Source organism: Vulpes vulpes, unplaced genomic scaffold (genome assembly GCF_048418805.1).
Source record: "Vulpes vulpes isolate BD-2025 unplaced genomic scaffold, VulVul3 u000000883, whole genome shotgun sequence".
Taxonomy (NCBI): Eukaryota; Metazoa; Chordata; class Mammalia; order Carnivora; family Canidae; genus Vulpes; species Vulpes vulpes.
The window spans coordinates 101-13,860 of NW_027325929.1; the positions used below are offsets into that span (position 1 = coordinate 101).

The 13,760-nt window shown below is 68.7% G+C and overlaps 2 protein-coding genes across 5 annotated transcripts; one reads left to right on the top strand and one right to left on the bottom strand.

Annotated features, from left to right (window-relative positions):
* The first annotated feature begins 209 nt into the window (after positions 1–209).
* LOC140597657 (tubulin-specific chaperone D-like) lies at positions 210–7,118 on the top strand. 2 transcript variants are annotated; one of them, XM_072746461.1, is made up of 6 exons: positions 685–837; positions 4,472–4,561; positions 4,688–4,775; positions 5,166–5,275; positions 6,233–6,317; positions 6,930–7,118. In XM_072746461.1, exons 1-6 carry the CDS (start codon positions 782–784, stop codon positions 6,942–6,944), a joined length of 444 nt encoding a protein of 147 aa, XP_072602562.1. In that variant the 5' UTR covers positions 685–781; the 3' UTR covers positions 6,945–7,118. The 2 variants fall into 2 exon arrangements, with proteins under 2 accessions (XP_072602561.1, XP_072602562.1); XM_072746460.1 differs by lacking the exon at positions 6,930–7,118 and having other exon boundaries at positions 210–837; positions 6,233–6,644.
* Positions 5,915–13,753, bottom strand: LOC140597656 (uncharacterized). 3 transcript variants are annotated; one of them, XM_072746459.1, is made up of 6 exons: positions 11,300–13,753; positions 11,019–11,154; positions 10,392–10,460; positions 10,170–10,244; positions 7,791–7,894; positions 5,915–7,588 (listed from the first exon to the last, which is right to left on the bottom strand). In XM_072746459.1, exons 1-5 carry the CDS (start codon positions 11,809–11,811, stop codon positions 7,814–7,816), a joined length of 873 nt encoding a protein of 290 aa, XP_072602560.1. In that variant the 5' UTR covers positions 11,812–13,753; the 3' UTR covers positions 5,915–7,588; positions 7,791–7,813. The 3 variants fall into 3 exon arrangements, with proteins under 3 accessions (XP_072602560.1, XP_072602558.1, XP_072602559.1); XM_072746457.1 differs by having other exon boundaries at positions 11,258–13,753; XM_072746458.1 differs by having other exon boundaries at positions 5,915–7,591; positions 11,258–13,753.
* Positions 13,754–13,760: the final 7 nt, after the last annotated feature.

Sequence of the window (13,760 nt, forward strand, 5' to 3'; positions counted from 1 at the left end):
GGGGCGTCTCCGTCCGGGCGCCGGTCCTGCCCTGTGGTCCCCCCGGTGAGGGGTGTCCGGCCTCCTGCCTGCGTCTCACTTGGTGGTTGTGGTTGCCTCCCCTCCTGCTGAGCTTCGGGGGTGCGGTGAGCTGCGCAAGCCCTGGTCACACAGCGGCCCGCAGGCACCCCCGTCCAGGCGGCCCGTGGCCTTCACAGCCCGGGACCCTGAGCAGGTGCCAGCGCCCCGCACGCTCGGCTGCACCCTTGGTTCTTACGGGCGTGTGCGTTCTTGGCCTGACTCGAGGTCACGACGGTTTTCTCTTAACGTTTCCTAGCAGATGTGTGGCTTTGGGTTTTATGTGGAGACCCAGGGTCTGTTCTGGGTTACGGCCTGCGTGTGACGCGGGTGGCAGACTGTGCTCCTGCGTGCGTGTGGCCAGGGGTTGAGGGACTGACCCTTCCACGGGGCTGCTTGTCCGCTGTATCCGTCGTGGACACCGAAGCCCATTTCTGGACTTTCCTCTCCTCAGTCTGTGCTGTCGTCTCCCTCGAGCTTCGCAGCCGAGACGGGTGCTGCCGGCCCTCTGGCCGCGCTCCCCTGGTCGTTAGGGCTTTTCTTGATCCTAAAGTTTCCATGTGAGTTTTACAGTAAGATTGTCGTTTTCTGCAGAAGGTGTTGCCCGGATCCGGATTGGGATGGTGCGGCCCCGGCCCCGGCCCCATGTTAGCAGGTCCGGGGTGGGCGCCCGGGGCCTCAGCACTCGCCCTCTCCCCTCAGGGTGTCTGTGCCGCTGCTGAAGATGCTGGACCAGATGCTGGCCAATGGGTGCTTCGACCTCTTCACCGCGGAGCAGGAGTAAGTGCCCCGCTTGCCACCCCCTCGTGCCGACCGAGCCAGGGGAGGCCGAGCCGCGACTCCAGGAGGCGGTTTCTGGCACGTTCAGGGCGGCCCGTGCCATCAGGACGCCTCGGCTGCCCCAGTGAGGCTGGGCTGTGCCTCTGGCCAGGCTCCTCCTGTGGCACCTGCTGCCCAGGTGGGAAAAGGCCCAAGCAGCTGAGGTGCCCCCCCTGCCCCCCAGCCCCCGACCCCACCTGGGCCGGGGCCTGGCAGTCAGGGCGGTCGTGGGCAGCGTGGAGCGTCTTGACTGTCACGGGGGCGGGGCTGGTGCTTGCATGCGGGGCTGGGCATGGGCCCCACCACCCGAGAGCGGGGGCAGCTCCCGCACTGAGCTCCGGCCTGCCTTGTTAGGAGCCTCACGACCTTCCCCGCGTCCCAGGCTCGAGGGCTCTGCCTCTGGTGCCTTGTGTCCCGCGCGTGGGCACGTCTCAGGGGCTGGGAAGGAGCTGCGCCAGGTGGGCCCCCAGAGGTGTGTGCTCGCACCTGGAGTCCTCTTTGTGGGCGGGGGCCTTTCTGCCATTTCTGGGGGCTCTCACCCCCGCCCACCCGAGTCCCCTCCGTGGCCTCCTGTCCTGTGGGTTTTGTTTGGTGTCGAGTGTCCGGTGCAGGGGAGTCCAGGGCCTGTTCCCCGCTTCTGCTGCGTCGCTGACCCTCCGGCGTCAGGGCGCCGTCCGCACTCCCGGGCGCGGCCACCCGCTGGGGGTGGTGTCCTTACGCAGATTGTCACCCGGCTCGCCGACCTGCTGTTTGGAGGCCTAAACGTATTTTCCCCCTTTGAAAATCTCAAAATAAAACAGTGGGACAGAGTGTCCTGCTGTAAACGGCTCTTTTTATTTCTCTTTAATTTTGCCAGTTTCTGTTGACGAACCGTGAGGTCTTCTGCTTTGGCGCATGCACGTTCGGGGCAGAGTCTACTGCACGACGCGCTTTATTACCGTTTGCTCCCTGTGGGTCAGGCTGCAGCCCCTTCGTGTGACCCGGACTCTGCCCCGGGGCCGTGCGTGCTGCCGGCCTGGTGTGTCGCTCTCGGGGCTGCGGCCCCCGACGGCCTCCGACCGCTCACGGGCTCGCTCATCTCCTTTGCAAGCAACCCGCTCGGCCTCCCGCCTGCGTCTCTCTGTCCGTCGGTCCGGCTGCCGTGTCCCCTCCGTCCTGTTCTCTCTGATGAATTCAGGGACGTCTGTTATTCCAGCGGGACGTCCCACTCTCCTTCTCTTTCACTGGCCGCCCAGAGGCCAATTTCCTGCACTTTTCCTCTTCCTGGAAAACCAGGGATGTTTACGTGTTCCCTGTCTTCCCTCGGGTGACGTGGGCTCGCTGCGTCGTGTTACACGCACACGTTCACTCCCTGCTGTTGTGTGCACTTGATGCTGAGCGTGTCCACGTCTGCCTCTGCCTCCTACGCGCCTCGCTGGGCCCGCCCCAGCCTGCGTCCTGTGTTTCTGCCTCAAGAACCCCCGTCTGCGGCTCCTCGTGATGCCGCTGGCAGTGAACGTTTTCTGGTTTTATTTGCAAGTTACTTTCGAGGATATGGGGTTCTAGGCAGACGTTTTACTTCGGGACCTAAACATCTTCCGACTTGTGTTCCTGTTGAGACGTGGCCTGTGAACCTGGAGTCCGAGGCGGTCGGGTTTTCACCGCCTCCTTTGAGGATCATCTCCGAGGAGTCTCAACATTTCTACCCGTCGAGTGGGTCCAGTGGGTCACATACTCCTCTGTCCTACCAGGAATTTCTTAAACTTGAAGATGTGGCTTTGTTTTCATTTGTTCTGAAAAATTCTTGGCCGCCCTCCCCGAAGGCCGGCCGCGTCCCACGTTCCTCCGTGCCTCAGTGGTTCTGACTTGTCCTCCACTTGCCGGCTTCCTCCTAGCGTGTTTCTGCCAAATTCACGGCTGGGGTTCTTATTTTTGGTTTTCGTATTTTTTCAGATGCGGCTTTCTATTTGGTCTGTCGTGCAGCTGCCAGCCCCTTGCCCTCCTGGGTGCGGTGCTGCGGTCTTCCCGCACACTTCTGGTCTCCTCGTGGGGTGTCTGGTTTCTAAGCCCGCGGGTGGGCCTTCTCGTTTGCTTATTCGTTGTCTGGACGCTGCATTTGAGACGTTGCGTGTGCAAGTGACTGCGGCAGCAGATGAGCTTGGCTGCAGGGCTCTGCGGGCGGGTGGTAGCGATCCGGAGCCGCCCTGACCCACATCCGCCCCGGGGGCTCTGGCCTGCCTGCAGCAGGTGCACCCTCCACCTGGGGGAGCCTTCCGGGCTTGTCAGGCGCAAGCCCTCGTCGGGACCAAGCTTCGGGTCTTGTGGCGGCTGGATTCTGGGGACGGCATGCTCAGGTCCTCTGGCGGTCGGTCCGCCCGGGTGCTGAGGCGGTGCATGCCCGGTGCCCGACTCCCCCCTGGGAGTGGAGGCAGTGAGCATCCCACCTGCCGCATGCAGAAGGGCCTCGGGGTCCAGGTGGGGAGGTGCCGCCGCCAGAGAGGTGGCAGCGGAGAAATGGGGCGCGTGGCTCCCAGTGCAAGTAGCCGTCAGCCGCTGTGTCCCAGACGGCAGCGGGAGGGTGGGGTTGTCCCCAGGCCCGGAGGACGGCCGGGAGGGAGGGGCGGACGTGGGCCGCTCAGGCTCCGTGAGGAATGGCAGGGAGCGGCTTGCGCAGCAGGTCTGGAGGCAGGAGGTCAGGGTGCCAGCGACCCAGGCCTGGTTTGCTGAGGGACCTTCCACTCTTCGCACAGCAGAGGGCGGCCACCTCATGTCTGTTGCCCTGAAGGCACTCGGGGCATCGTGGGGACTCAGTCTCACGGCCTACGTGCTTCTGAGGTCCCACCTGGTAATACCTTCACGTGGGGTATTCAGGGGGCTTTGTGTGGAGCGGGGGGCACAGGGGTTCAGCCTGGAGCATGAACGCTTGGCCTGAGATGCTCATTAGATCCCGGAGGAGATGGACCTAGAGCCTGGAACCCCAGGGAAGCCCCAGAGGGTGGTGTGTGAACCCTGGAGGCCAGCACGGGAGTGGCTGTGGACAAGAAGGGGCCCCTGGTGGGGCTGTGGGGTGTCCCTCTGTTAGGACAGGGAGCAGAGGGGACACAGGGCCTGGGTGGTGTGAGCCACGGGGTCATGTGGGTGGAGGACACGGAGGTCACTTGGTACCGAACAGGCAGGGAGCTGTGGGGAGAAGCCTGCGGGGGGAGGGGGCTGGACCCCTGTGGGCGACAGGGACCTGGACAGGGTGGGTGGGGGAGCCGCTCTCCCTGAGGACAAGGAAGAGGTCATGGGTGGCGGGGCCCCCGGGGCGACAGTGGCGTGCAGGAGCCTGTGTCGTGGGGACCCTTGCTGGTTGGCCTCCTGCTGTCCCTGGCGGCGGCGGCATGGAGGGGGACGTGCGTCCACGTGTGTCCAGGGGCCGCGCCTGATTCCGAGCCGGTCGTCCTTCCTTGGGTCGGGGTGGAGCCTGCCCTCGCTGTGCCCGCCGCGGGCGGGGGTCGGGGCGCGCCCGGCTCTGGTCCTCAGGGCCCTCCCGCCGGCTGGGGAAGGTGTGCAGGTCCGTGGGCGCTCGAGCTCACCGCAGGCCCGCTGCCGGCACCGTGTGCTTCCCTTGCAGCCACCCCTTCGGCGTGAAGCTGCTGGCGCTCTGTAAGGAGGAGACCAGGAAGTCCAAGGATGTGCAGAAGCTGCGGTCGGGCGTCGCCGTGTAAGTTCAAGCGGGACACACCGGGGCTCACGGTCGGCACCGGGCCTGTCGGGGGGACCTGGGCCGCGGCGTCGGGCAGCCGGGGTGGGTGCTGACTGCCGGCTGCTCCCCGCCTGTCGCCCGCAGGTTCTGTGGGATGGTGCAGTTCCCGGGGGACGTGAGGAGGAAGGTTCTCCTGCAGTTGTGCCTCCTGCTGTGCCACCCGTTCCCTGTGGTGAGTGTGCGGCCGCCCCGGGTGGGGGGTGGGGTGGGGGTCACACCGGGCCAGGCAGGTGCCTGAGCCACCAGAGGCCGGTTCTGCTGGCTGAGGGCGTCCTCCGGCTCCTGCCGCCGAGCTTCACCCGGGCGGGCGTCCTCCGGCTCGGGCTGCCCTGCCTGCCGGCCGCACCCTGCACTGGGGCCCGGAGCTCGGCAGGCAGCTCTGCGGGCAGCGCGGGGTGGCCTGGCTTCTCCCCGTGAGGCGGCCACGGGGCACCCGGCCAGGTGGGGTCGGACCCCAGGCCCGCTCCCCGAGCAGCTTGCGCAGTGGGTGTGAGCAGTGTCAGGTGCCCCTCCTGGCCCCGCCCCGCCAGGCCCCGCCACTGACCCGCCCTGCCCTGCCCAGATCCGGAAGAGCACGGCGAGCCAGGTGTACGAGATGCTGCTCACCTACGGGGACGTGCTGCCTGACGGCGTCCTGGAGGAGGTCATGGCTGTGCTGGGCGCCACGGCCTGGTGAGTGCCAGGGCCCTTCCCGCCTTCCCCGGGATTGCAGAACCCCGCCCCTGCCCGCCCCAGCCCCACCCCAGCCCCCACCCCTGTCCCCCCCGCCCCCGCCCCCGCCCGAGGACCTGCAGCGCCCACCCACAGGTGCCCACAGGTGCCCGCTCGTACCCGAGGGCTGGGCGGGCGCCTCCCATCCGGCTGGGGAGACACGCAGGGGCGGTGTCCTGTCCACTACTGGTTCACTTCGGTGGACTCTGCGCCGGGGGCTCTGGGAGCTGCAGGGTCGTGGGGTCGCAGCCTGGGAGGTGGTTGAGCCTCCGCGGGGACGCACCTGGCGCCGTGGCCTCCAAGGGCAGAGGGCGTGCAGCGCTGGACCCCCCGCAGGTGCCAGGCACCAGGCTCTGGGAGGCGGCCCGTGGACCTCGGCTCGGCCGTGGTGGAAAGGCCCACGTGGCCACATCCACACATCAAAGTGGACGAGGTGTCCCCGAGGTGGAGACCCGGCTCCCTCCCGTCTTGGGGGTCCCTCAAGGCCGGGACGGCCCCAGGGCCGGGACAGCACGGCCCAAGCTCAGTGTCACAGACACACGGGCACCCGGCGCTGCTCCTCCCCCACCTCGTTCTTCTGTTGAAAAAAGTTCCAAACGATTTTAAGCTGCTGGTATTTTTTTTTATTCTGAAATGAAATTTAATCTTTATTTTTAGTGAAAATGATAAACAGCTTTCCAAGTACAGTAGAACTTTAAAACCCGCCCGCCCACCTCCCTGGGTTCCCCGCCTCCAGTTTCCCGAGGAGGAGCAGGGCCTGCAGCACCCACCGCGGGGGCATGCCCCGTGCTCTCCCCCTGGACTCCTAAGCCGGGCTCCTGGGGTCTGCACCCCGGCAGCCTGAGCACGGAGCTTGCGGGAGGCTGGACGCACACGCCGAGGGCCCCACGGCTGAAGCTGCTCCTCCCCCCCACCCAGGGACGCGGAGCTCCCAGTCGTGAGAGCCCAGCGGAACCGCCTGTGTGACCTCCTCGGCGTGCCCCGACCGCAGCTGGTCCCTAAGGTAACCGCAGGCCTCGGCCACGCCAGGACCCCGGGCCCCCCTTGCGCGGCTCCCCCGGGCGCTCATCCTGAGCTGGCGTCTGGGGCGCTGTGGTCCTCGCGGCCCCTCGCAGGCTGCTTGGGCTCCCGCGTCCCTCGTGCAGGAGGCAGCACCCGGTGTCCCGTGGGCACGACAGCCAGGACAGGCTCTCTGCCTGGGGGGTGGCCGTCCCGCGCTGTCAGCCCTCAGTGGAGCTGGTGGCGGCTGAGCTCGCTCCTCCCCCCTGACCTGGTTTCCACCGTCACCGTCTCCCTGGAGAGTCGCCCCAGGGTCCCAGGTGCCCGGTGAGGTCACCCTTCCATGGCGTTGCTGCGTGTGGTGCAACTGCAGCTGAGGCCGCGGTGGTTTCCCTGCCTCTGCTCTGGGGTGGCGGCCACGTCCACCCTTCTCTCGGGCCCACGGGTGACACGGGGGTTGGCGGGCCAAGGGCAGCGATGGCTCCAGGTGAGCGTGCTGCTAACCTGTCGTCAGTCCCACATGGGGTGATGAAGGTGGGGAGCGGAGGACGGGGGACTGTGGCAGCCACGGGGTCCTGGGCACCCGTGGCCTGACCCTGTGCTGTGACCCCCACAGCCTGGCACCGGCTGAGCCCCTGCTGCCCAGGGGGCGGAGGAGACCGACGCTGGTCAGCACACCTGGAGGCGGCCCCAGGCCGGAGGTGGCCCCACCTGAGCAGCAGCTCTTCCTCACGTGTCTGGGGTGTTGGTGCTTTGTCTTCACGTCCGTGGGAACCCCGTCCATAAAACCACGTCCTGAGCAGTTCTGTGTCTCCGTGTCTGACGCTGGTGTGTGCGACCGCGAGGGCGGGAGGGGCTGCTGGGGCCTGGCCGCCCTGGAGGGAGCACTGACCCCCGTGGGGTCGCCTGCTGCCTGGCTCCTCGGACCAAGGGCGCCGTGGATTAACGAACGGATTTGCTTGAATCCGTTCAAGCATTCAAACGTGCTTCCCTCCCAAAAAGGAGTAGGGAGCTCTCGTTTTAGATGGAGGCCAGCCGGAGAGCCTCGGGTGGTGGGGTCCCACGGACGGCGGGCGGGAGAGTGGGGAGACGGCACCCGCGGGGCAGCACCTGGGCCTCGGCTGCAGGAAACCAAGCGCTCGTGCAGCGAGCGCACCCGGGAACCGCGGGCAGCCGAGACCCACAGGGTCCAACGCCCCCAGGGGGGCCGCAGACTCACGGCACAGGTGTCCCTCAGCAGCGCAGGTGGACGGCTCCTGGTGCGACAGGCACGACCTGCTGGGGATGCCGGGGTGGTCACCACTGTGCGGTCACACTGGCGCACGGGGACCACGTCCCGGTGAGACATGGACCTGCCCCCCGGGGAAGGGCCCGCCCCACTAGGAGGTGGGGCTGCACGTGCCCTCAGGCCACAGGACCCCCCCCCTGCCCGTGTACCTGGGAGCCCCCCACCCCCCTACCTGGGCGACCCACGCACCTGGGAGCTGCTGCCCGCAGCCGTCAGCTGAAGTGAAGGAAGTCCCGGCCCTCCTGCAGGTTTAGTGACCGCAGGTTGGCCTCGAACTCGCCCCCGGTGAGGTCCTGTGGGAGGAACAGCACGTCCGCTGGGTGCAGCAGGACCTCCCTGCTGAGGGGAGGGGCTGGGATGGGCAGGGGACGCGGCCAGAGGCCGTCCACGGTGAGGGGGGCCTCTGAGGCAGACACTCCCCTCCCTCAGGAGCTAAGGGGAGGAAGCGTCCCCACTGGCGGCTCTGCGTCACCCCTTTGTCCAGGGCACACCAGCCTCCCGCCTGTGCCTTATCCTAGGGCCCCCGTGACACCCCGTCCCCTCTGCAGGGGCCTGACCCCGACTCAGGGATGTCCACGGACCCCGCCCTCCTCTTCCTTGGCCCATCTGTGCTCCGGGACATGCTGCACGGGGATGGGGACACACCACATGGGGACACAGACATAGGGATGAGAACATGCCGCGTGGGAACGGCGACAGATGAGGGGGACAAGGACACAGGAGCACAAATGGAGATGGGGACACGTGGACATGGAGCACGGAGACAAATGGGGACATGCCACACGGGGAAGGGGACACGTCATGGAAATGACATGGGGACAGATGAGGACAGAGATGAGAAGGACATGGGGCATGGAGATGGGAACACAGACACAGATGGGGACGGGATACGGGGATGGGGACATGGACCCAGGGCGGCCGCACGGGGACACAGGACATAGGGGGACACAGGCCGGGGGCACGCTGCTGCTCGGCTTCTTGCTCAATTAAAAGACGACGGCAGGGTCCCGTGGCCCAGGCGTGTGGAATACGCTGTGAATGTGTGTAAAAGCCGCGGGACACGGGGAGGGTACGTGTGACTCGCCGCCGTTGGCCCCAAACCCGCGCACGCCTGGGTTCGCTGCAGCAGAATATGCCAGAAACAGGTGCGGGGCGCCTCTGCGGGGACACGGGCGGGGACGCAGGCCTGTGCTCCGTGGGGGCCTGGGGGAGGGGCTCCCCGGGCAGAGCCGTCGCCCCAACCGCTGCGGGTCTCTGGTGCAGGGGTGAGGCTCCTCTTAGAGCGGCGGCGCTGTCCTGGGCCGAGCCCTGCTCACCGCGGCTTCAGGCCGCTCCTTCCAGAAACCCCGGAGGCTGCAGGCGCACGCGGGGGGGGGGGGCGGGGGGGGAGCCGGCAGGACCGGCCACACGATGTCACGGAGGCCCGTGTCTCGCTGGCAGACCCTGCACGTGTGGGGACACGCGGCCAGCAGCGACCTGCAGGGCATGGGGCCCTCGTTCCTGCAGCGCAGCCTCCGGGCAATGCCCGAGCCAGACACTGAGGACACGTGGTGGCTCAGGCGGTGGTGACCCGGGGTCGGGGAGTCGGGCTCTCTGCTTGGGGGGGGGGGGGGTCCTGCGGAGACGGCCACCCCCCCCCCGCCCGGCATTTCCCTCCAAGTAGATTTAAAAGTCTAAAAGGACGGTGTCGTGCGTGGGGGTGTGCGGCGCGTATCACGGGGCCGCGCTGACACGGGGTAAGCCCCTGCAGAACCGGACCTCAGGGCGAGTTGGGGCGGGGGTCAGCCTCCTCCCCCCACCCTCGGGGCCCAGCGGCGGCACCAGAACCCAGCTGAGCCGGGCGCACGGGTGATCGTGGCCCTTGTGTGCGTCCAAGCACAGAGGAGGGAAGCCGCGGGTGGACACATGTGCACACCCACCCGACGGGGCCGCGTCCAGGACACGCGCAGGACGGACACACGTGGCCACGTCTGCACATGGAGACCCCGCACCACCGGAGGCCGGGCACACGCAGAGCCTGGCCGCGAGGGCCCGTGGCGCAGAGGGCGGCCGTGACAACGGGGGGGGGGGAGCACGAGATGCTGCGATGGTCGTGGGAATGGGCCGGTTACCCCGGCGCCACCTCCCTACTGGGCAAATGTGCACGTGGACCCGCACGCAGCTCCCTGTCACCGGGGCCGCGGCCAGCGATTTCCGCCAAGGACATCAGCCAGGCACGGGCAGGCCCTGGGGTCCCCGAGCTCAAGCGAGTGAGCCCGACGGAGCCACGCACAGCCCAGCGCCCGGGCCCGTGACCCCAAGGGAAGGGGGAAGCCGGGGGGGCCCGGGGCTCGGTCGGGGGCTCCTCACGGCAGCCCCTCGGCTCAGCTGCAGGGTCTGCCGGGCCGCACGTCGCAAGTTCCCGAAAAGCGTTTTTATGGAAATGCAGCCTCTGTCTGCAGGCACCGCGCGCCCCAACACCCCAGGCGCCCCGCGAGGCCACGGCCCCTCCCCTCCAGCCCGGCACGCAGGAGGCCGCACCACGGGCGGGGCCTGGGCAGTGACTTGACCCCGGCCGCGGGCACGTACCAGCTTCACGCAGATGACGAAGGGCGGCCGGGCGGCTCGGAAGTGCAGGATCGGGACCCGCGGCTTGGGTGTCTCCTGAGGGGAGAGGGGCGCTGGGTGCGGGCCTGCGCCGACGGCCCCCAGCTCCCAGGGGCCCGGGGTCACCCCTACCAGGCAGGGTCCATCCCGGGGGGGGGGCTCTGGGCAACCCCGTGGGGCCTAGGCCACCCGGCGGGCGCACACCTTGGAGTCCTCGTAGCAGTAGAAGCCCTTCCTGATCTTGTTCTCGTCCACGTCACAGAAGGCCACCACCTGGGGGGGGAGCGGAGGGCGGGAGCTGGGGGGAAGGGGGGCAGGGGAGAGAGTGGGGGACGGGGTTGGGGGGCAGGGGAGAGGGCGGGGGGATGGGGTGGGGGGGCAGGGCAGAAGGCCGGGGGACGGGGTGGGGGCAGGGGAGAGGGCAGAGGGACGGGGAGGGGGGGCAGGGCAGAGGGCGGAGGACGGGGTGGGGGGCAGGGGAGAGGGCAGAGGGATGGGGGGCAGGGCAGAGGGCAGGGGGACGGGGTGGGGGGGCAGGGCAGAGGGCGGGGGACGGGGTGGGGGGCAGGGGAGAGGGCAGAGGGATGGGGGGCAGGGCAGAGGGCGGGGGGACGGAGTGGGGGGGCGGGGGAGAGGGCAGGGGGACGGGGTGGGGGGGCAGGGGAGAGGGCAGAGGGATGGGGGGCAGGGCAGAGGGCGGGGGGACGGAGTGGGGGGGGCAGGGGAGAGGGCAGGGGGACGGGGTGGGGGGGCAGGGGAGAGGGCGGGGTGACGGGGTGGGGGGCAGGGCAGAGGGCAGGGGGACGGGGGGGGGGGGGGCGGGGGACCCACCTTGCGCCGCGCCCCCGCAGAGAGGCTGCGGTACAGCCGGCGCCCCTGGCGGCCCGCGTTCCAGATGGTGAAGGCGGCCCAGTGCGGCAGGACGCGCTCCTCCAGGAACCGGACTCGGTGCGTCCAGATGGTCGTCCTGGGGGAGCAGCGGGGGTGGGGGCCTCTGGTGGCTGCACACGGGGGCCCCCCCCAGCCCCAAGCACCGCAGGGCACGACCCAGCTGGGTCACGCGGCCTCACCCGCCCCGGGGACGTTCCCACGCCCGACGCAGACCCGGGGACCTGGGGGGACGCAGCTGCTGGTGTCGGGGGTTCGCTGAGCTGCCTCGGGGCCCCGCTCCCGCTGCCGGGTGGGCCCTTCTTGGGGTGTCGGGAGCCTCCGGGGCTCGGGCCTGGCAGGGCACCCAAGCTCCGTGGACGCAGGGCGCAGGTGGTCTGAGCACGTCGGGGCTGCCGAGGAGCACTGCCCGGTGGGGGGCCCTGCACTTCCAGTCCTCGCGGCCAGGCCCACGCCGCCGGGCAACAGCCACGACGGGGGACAAGGTAGGGGATGCGGGAGGGTGCGCGGGAGGGCACAGGGCGCTGAAGGGCACGCAAAGGGCACAAGGGCCTTGAGCTGGCAGGGCACAGGTGCTCCCGCCGCGGCCTCCTGTCCCCCCGCAGCTCCACCAGCGCATCCCCCCTCCTCCACCAGCGCATCCCCCCTCCTCCAGCAGCGTGTCCCCCCTCCTCCAGCAGCCGGGGCTCCTCGCGGTGAGACGCAGACCCGAGGGCGCGGCCGCCACCAGCTGCATGGACGGCCCGACCCCAGGAGCCCAGGGGGCCGCTGGGCCCACGCAGGCTGCACCCAAGTCGCTGACGTGGCCTCGGCTCTGGACACCCCTGCAGTTTAGAAGCAGCCCCAGGGCGCTCCCGCCGTCCTCCCCCGTCCTCCCCCGTCCTGCCCGTGCCCCCTGCGCTCCTCCGGCGGGAGGCGTCCCCCCACATCTCCTCACGAGCCGGGGCAGCAGCGGCCTCCACGGGGGCTCCCGGGCCAGGACGGGGGTGGCCGTGGCAACGCTCCAGAGATGCACCACCTGAGGTCGCACGGGCAGGGCCACCGCAAGGTGCAGCAGAGGCGCAGCGTCCAGGGAGGAGGTGCCGGGACACAAGGGCCTCAGGCAGGTGCCGCCCGCGGTGGAGGCACCAAGAACCAGGTCAGGGCAAGGAGGGGGCCTCCGTCCGCGTCGCCAGGGTGACCCATCGCGGGCGCCGCCGTGCTGAGGGCCGTGGGGTCGGAGCAGGAGTCTGGGCGCACGGGCAGGCCCATCCCCGCGGCGCAGTCACCCCCGCTGCGGAAGCCGCGTGACGGGAGCCCCGCCTGGGTGGGGACGGAGCCCGCGGGCTGGTCCCTGCGGTCACAGCCCCTCACCCAGGGCCAGCGGGGGGCACAGGAGCCCCACAGGCCGCAGCCCGTGGGCAGCAGGGACCCCCTCGGGGCCCAGGCGCTCCGTCACCGCCACCACTCGCGAGCTGCCGGGTCACGGAGGGGGTCACGGGTCAGCGCTCGGGGAACCGCCCACCCCGGAGCCGCGTGAGCGTGGAGGCGGCTGCAGGACTTAGGGCCCACGTCGTCGTGTGAGGTTGCTGTTGACGCCCTTCCCTGCCATGGGGACGCCGTCCTGGGTCCTGGGCACCCGCCCGGCGTGTGTGGCCCACGGTTCCCGTTCACGCAGCCGCCGGTGCCCCCACTGTCCGCATCTGCCTCCCGGGCCTCCCGGCGTTTCTGAGCCGAGGCTTCGGGTCCTGGTGAAGCCGCCGCCTCCGTTCGCCAATGGTCAGGGGTGTCCCGTGCTCGAGCGGGGCTGTGAGGTCGTGGGGTCCCCGTAGGACCGTCGCCCCCCAGCCGCCCCCAGGCTGCTCCTTCCATCGGCGGCCTTCACCGACTTTGTTAAAAATCCGCCTCCCGCACCGCGTCCCGCGTGTCCCCGGCCTCCCGGTCTCCGGGCTCACGGCCACGCCTGGCCTTTTGCTCCTGTCAAGGTTCTTGGGTCCATCCTGGCTCCTCTAATTTTCCACGTGAATCTTAGAATCCGGTAGTTTCCGCAGAGACGCCGGCAGGTCGTGTACCGGGACCAACGCCCAGCGCTTTGGGGAGGGCGATCTCAGGTCGCCGAGGCCTCGGCCCACGACGGTGGCGTCCCTCCACCCCTGTGACGGGTTTCCTTGAATTTCTTGTAGTTTGCAGAGGACACACACCCCCGTGTTTTATTTTTGACGCCATCATACGTGGTTCTGTGTCTCCCAGTTCAAGTGTGTCGACTGGGGGCTTCAGTGAATTCCACAAATTTTGACAATTTCATTAAAATACATTTTTTTTCCTGATTTCCTTTGTGATTTTTTTCCCCGGATTGCTTATTTTCCAAATATTTTGCATTTTTGCGACGTGTTGATGATCTCTGTTTTAATCCCACGTGGTTAGAAAACACACCGTGGAGGATTCCAGTCCTTGGAAACGTACCCGGAGTTGGTTCGTCTCGCACCAGGACGCATCCCGCAGGCGAGTGGGCCACATGCACGGCCCCGGGTGGCGAGTGGCTCCAGGCCTCCCCCTGGGACCCTCCCACGTGGGGTCCGTCTGTCCCCGTCCGTGCAGTTCTGGTCGTGCCCAGACACCGTGAGATACACGCACGCGGCCGCAGCCGCCTCCTGGACGTGACCCTGACCCCACGGCGCAAACCACCCCGAGTCCAGCCCCGAACCA